Raw genomic sequence first — 5,571 nt, forward strand, 5'->3', positions numbered from 1 at the left:
CCTGGGGTGGAAATGTACAGCTGCGTATCATCAGCGTACTGATGGAAATCCACCCCAAAGCCACGAATGATCTCCCCCAGCGGCTTTACATAAATATTGAACAAAAGGGGGGAGAGGACCGACCCCTGAGGTACCCCACAAGTTAGGGGTCTAGGAGTCGACCTCTGTCCCCCCGCCAATACAGACTGCGTTAGTTAGACTAGAAGACCTCCAAGGTCCCTTCCAACTCTGTTGTTCTGTTATTCTTGCTTACTAACTTCTTCCCTGCCATGCTCACTTCCTCACCTGCCCATCTCCCCTCAACTTTCTCTTTTTTAACATATAATGTGTTTGTTTCCTGAGGGCAACAGGTGTGACAGAGTGCAGGGCAGCCAAAACAGCAGAGATGAGGGGGATTTTTAAAAATTATAATTGTAAATGCAGGGAGTGCTGTCAAGCACCTGAATTTTGGTCATGTGATCGTGGGGGCACTGAAACAGCCACAACTTCAAGGACCAGCCATAAGTACCATTAGTTCCAAGTTGTAACTTTGAATGGTTGTTAAACAAATCATCATTAAGCTACATAAAGGATTTAATACTTTATGATATACTTCCTGAAATGTTTCAGTGGGTGCAGTATGCAGCTAACTTTGTTTGGGGCTGGAAACTATGCAGGGTCAGGATTAATTATAATTATAATAATAATTTGGAACTCCAACAAGGAGTTTGCTGAATTAGTAGTTGGATGGGAAACCATGAGGAACAGCGATTACAGTGAACATATAAGAAGGCAGTGGCAATGTAAACTGCAGGAGTTGTGTTCAACAGACAAATAATAAAGAAAAATTATCTGCTTTAAAGAAAGTCAGATCAATTCAACATTAAGGATCTGCCCAGATTCTGGAATTAAATGTAACTGGGGGCAAAAATCTATCTTAAGATGAAATTATTTATATAAGTATGATATACTTATATCATACAGCATCTTCAAGATTAGGCACTTGTACGCATGACTGAAAAAGTCTTGTGTAATGCAGTCTGAGGAACTGTTAGCCACCAAGTATGAGTGGGTGGAGAAACTTACCCTAGAAATGCCAACAATCTGCTCATCTGGAAGTAAACTGATGCGCACAAAACAGGATTCAAAATTAACATCTTCCTTCTCCATCAGATCTTTTCCCTGCAGCAATGTGATATGCAGGGTATTCGAATTCACATTGTATTCCATGTTAACTTCGATTTGTCCCACTGTGAATTCCTGGCCAAAGTTATTTCCAATGGAGGAGACAGAAGTTAGAGAGTCAGTGGAGATTGATTTTTTCAATGGCCCGTAAGGAGTCAGCTCGAGGTCTTTGTTCATCAGCTCCAAGGTGCCTAACTCGTTAATATTTTCAAAGGCATCATCCATTTTCAAGCTTTGCTTGCAGACAGGAGATATTCTTTCTCCTGGCTTTCGAAAGTTGCTTGTTGCCTTCTGCAAACAATGAGAAAAAACAGACAGCTAGTCAGAGATCAGGGTTAACTTGCACTTCAGAGGGCTGAATGTAGAACATACAATTTTAATTATTTATAAACATAGGCTGGCAGAAAGAGAAACTCATTGTTTAAACTGTGTCTGAAACGTGTAGTCTGTAGATAATGCCTTATTGAGAGTCAGATTAGTGCAAATAGCTTAGTTCTGTCTACATTAAATAGCAGCAGCTCATCGGAGATTTAGGTTAGGGCAGTGATGGCGAACCTTTTAGAGTCTGAGTGCCCAAACTGCAACCCAAAACCCACTTATGCATCGTCGAGTGCCGGGTGGGTGTGGCCCATTGGGTGGGCATGGCTGCGGTGGTAACGGCAGACTGGGTGGGACTAAAAAGTTCAATCAATTCCAACTTTGCAAGATCTTTTTTTCCCCCGCGAGAAGTTGAAATTGACTGATTGAACCTTTTTTTTTTTTTGCACACGGTGGTGGAGGCCTAAAGCGAAAAGGTTTTATAAAACCCAGCTGAAGGCCTAGGACTGGGGCAACGGTGCGCGTGCCCACAGAGAGGGCTCTAAGTGCCGCCTCTGGCACCCGTGCCATAGGTTCGCCACCACTGGGTTAGGGTCTTCCCAGATCTATCCTGACAAGAACTAAAATGGACATATTCCACATGCCAAACTCACATTCTACTACTAGACTACAACTGTTTCTAGCGCTTGTTAATTTAATTAAAAAATCACTAATACCAGCAATTCTCCCGGCAACTTTTGCACAATGCAAAAAATCAGATTCTGAAATAAAAACACCTCTCTTGCCTTCAGACATCTGCACATCTATAGACAGGTAATCTTGACTCTGCTACATAAGGTAAAATTAGAATTATGGCTTCACCTTTTAAAACTCTCATCTGTGAGGCCCTATATTAATTCTGACTGAAGATCAATAATCCAACATACACAGCCTCAGGTTTTCATTTGTTTGCCAATGTTAACAACTTTACTGAAGGCTTCAAATGCATCTAATCTCTGCTTCCTGCTTTGCCATGTTCCTACCTCTCTGCTTGCCTATGCTTTAGATATCAAAATAAAAATGTTTGTTATACCCATTCATCAGCCAAACTATGGAGAAAAAAAAGGCAAAACTGCATTTTGGAAGGAAATGTATTATCTTATAACATTCCCACAAACCAATTTCCAGAGGACTGTCTAAGCTATTTTATTTATGTACTCCCAAAGAAAATATAGGCCAAAATATTCTCACTCAAGCAAACAGGAATATTTAATATTAACATTTAGAGAGTCTTTCAGATCTTAGTTCTTTGACTTGATTTTACAAAAAGATTCCTTCCCAGAACAATTTGCATTTTAAGATGGACTCTGAATTGTTGACTTCTTGGCTGAAATTTGGGACTTTCTGACTTCTTTTCCATCCCTTGCTTTTCTAACATCCTGCCTGAATGAAAATTCCAACGCTTTTCCAATTGTTTAAGGCATTTTGCTTCACTCTAGTAAAAACAAAAACATTCAACTATGAATTTTGGGGCACAGGGGGTGTTTCATGGAGTAACATAGCTGTATTATTTGTTAGGCATTTATAAGAAAACATCCAAGAGAAATCTGACCATGGTCATTCTTTCACTGAATTCTGTAGTGTTGGTTTTAGAGATTTGGAAAGGAGGTTGTTGAATGGCCAGAAAAAAACAGTTAGAATTCATCAAACTTATTGGTCTACTCTCAGTTGATCATCACCAGGGAGATTTAAATTGTAGCCTCTATTTAAGATCGTATTGAATTACTTTAATTTATTTTTATTTTTTTTAATGTAAAAAATTTGGAGAATTTCTTTTTTACTTCTCTGGTTTTTTTTTTTGGGGGGGGGGGGGAAATACAGGTTAACCAAAGAGCAGGATCTTTTCTACCATGGGACTTCTGCTAGCTAGAAACCAGTTGTAAGTATAATTGCAAATTTACAGTACCTCCTTCTCTAAAGTTAAATCAGGTCTCTCTTCTTTATATATATATAGATATATAGATATATAGATATCTAATATATCCTATCTAATTGTCAAAATCTCAGATCTGAAGTTCATTTTTTTTTGCACAAAAAGTCCATAAGAGGTTTCCAGTCAGCAGTAAACACAGATATTATCATTTCTGTAATCAAACAGGTCAGTTTGGGAATCAATGTTGAATTTTCTTTAAGTCTTTCACCAATTCAAACGTGCATTCTTTTATACTGCATTAGAATAGGTGTTTGCGTTTTACTGGATTATTCATACTATTGTGTTCCATTAATAACAAATCTTGAGTTTGTGCTTGACATGAATCTTGCCAAGATTCAATATATCAGGGGATGGTGAGTGAGATATAAAATATAAAACCAAGCTGAATGTTAAGTCCTCTCCTTGCTCAGGCCTTCTCCTTAAAAAAAACCCTCTTTCCTGCCCCCTATTTTTTTTTTATGGTACAATTATTTGTTTTGAGTGGTCCCATCAAAGGCAAATGGTTGGGGGGGTGGATTTAAGAAAAGCAAAGAGGAAAAAGAAAGTTTAATAATCCATCTCACCCATTGTTTCAGTACCTTTAAGTTTCCCTCAGGTGCTATCACCATCATTATTGCAAATTTTACCTTTTTAATTCGGTAGAAGAATGTTTTAACCAATTCAGTATTATCGCAAAATTTTTATTTAAGATAACTGAGCATTTATAAGCAATTAAACAAATCAGCAAATGAAAAGGGCTGTAGCTGAAGGGCTAAAGTTCTTCTGAGTCTTTTCTGTCTGTAACTGTCTCTTTAGATAACAGCTATTGATTTCTTACATTTCTTACATTTATATATTGCCAACCTGGCCAGTGCACATAGCAGTTCACAGGCAAAAACCAAGGATTCATAATGTAATAGCTACAATATAAAAAAGGAGGGGGGAGAGAGAAGGGAGAAAAACTAATTAATTCAGGAACCATGTGAGAGATGGGGAAGAGGAAGTGCCAAATGGCAGATGGTTTCAGCCTTTGCTACCAATGCAAGACCCTGTGTCCTTCCACCACCATAGCTGTGGTGGTGCAGTGGTTAGAATGCAGTACTGCAGGCTGACTCTACCCACAGCCAGGAGTTCGATCCTGACAGGTTAAAAGGTTGACTCAGCCTTCTATCCTTCCGAGGTCGGTAAAATGAGGACCCAGATTGTTGGCAGCAATATGCTGACATTGTAAACCAATCAGAGAGTATAGTAAAGCATTGTAGAGCAGTATATAAGTCTGAGGGCTAGCACTATATTTTATGCCTAGTTGAAATAATTGCTCAATGTTCTTTTCATAAACCTACCCCAGTCTTTTCAAAATATATACAGTTCTGTTATTATGATCATCATTATCTCAACTTGCAATATACAAGACAAAATTAAGAGTTGGATGTTCATTAAATGATGTTAAATGATGTTTGATGACATGCAAAGAGGATGGATGGATGTTGCAACTGATGGGCTTCTTAACACTGTTGTCACAATTAACTGCTCCTTACCTTTTGTTTGATTTGAGAATAGGTGGACCCATACTTTTGTTCTAGGTATCTGTAGTCATAGTTTGGAAATGGAGAAGGTGCAGGATAGCCACCCGATTTCCATAACTTCCATAGATTTACTCCAGCTATTCCCAGAAGAGCAAGAGCACCAGTAATATAGAGACCTATTTCCCACCCAGATGGATTTCTTATGACTGGAAGAAAACAAAGTTCTTATCAGAAGAAAGCAGCCACCAGAGCCTTTCCATCCTGCAGAAACATTTTATGTCAACAGTACAAATATGCCTTTTATGTGATTAATGCTGTTGGAAAAAGAGGGAAATTGATAATGCCAAAGGAGAGGTTTTTTTCCTTGAAAACTGTTGTAAACTAGCAGGAATATATGGCAAAGCACAAATACGTTTTTATTTTTAAAACTAAATGACAGCATCATTATGTAGGCATACACTGTATTCAGCAAAAATGCAAATGCCTTAATAATTTCTATTAAGAACCCCGTAACACATTCTAAAATATATTTGCTTTTTTAATCTTTGCAAATCCTTTATCAGGCTGAGTATCAATTTTTAAAATTGACCAATGTCTCCTTGTAGTGATTAG

At 38.1% G+C, this 5,571-nt stretch overlaps 1 protein-coding gene across 1 annotated transcript in view; it reads right to left on the reverse strand.

Moving 5' to 3' along the window:
- The window catches only part of SYT12 (synaptotagmin 12), a 29,018-nt gene that overhangs the window by 22,483 nt on the left and 964 nt on the right, over positions 1-5,571 (reverse strand). Inside the window, exons 2-3 of the mRNA XM_015821056.1 lie at positions 4,972-5,165; positions 1,066-1,455 (exon numbers count right to left, since the gene is read on the reverse strand). Of these exons, the coding sequence (XP_015676542.1) occupies positions 1,066-1,455; positions 4,972-5,165 (584 nt within the window). The remainder of the gene's footprint in view (positions 1-1,065; positions 1,456-4,971; positions 5,166-5,571) is intronic.

This window comes from Protobothrops mucrosquamatus, unplaced genomic scaffold, assembly GCF_001527695.2.
Source record: "Protobothrops mucrosquamatus isolate PMUCROS unplaced genomic scaffold, P.Mucros_1.0 scaffold1238, whole genome shotgun sequence".
Classification (NCBI taxonomy): Eukaryota; Metazoa; Chordata; class Lepidosauria; order Squamata; family Viperidae; genus Protobothrops; species Protobothrops mucrosquamatus.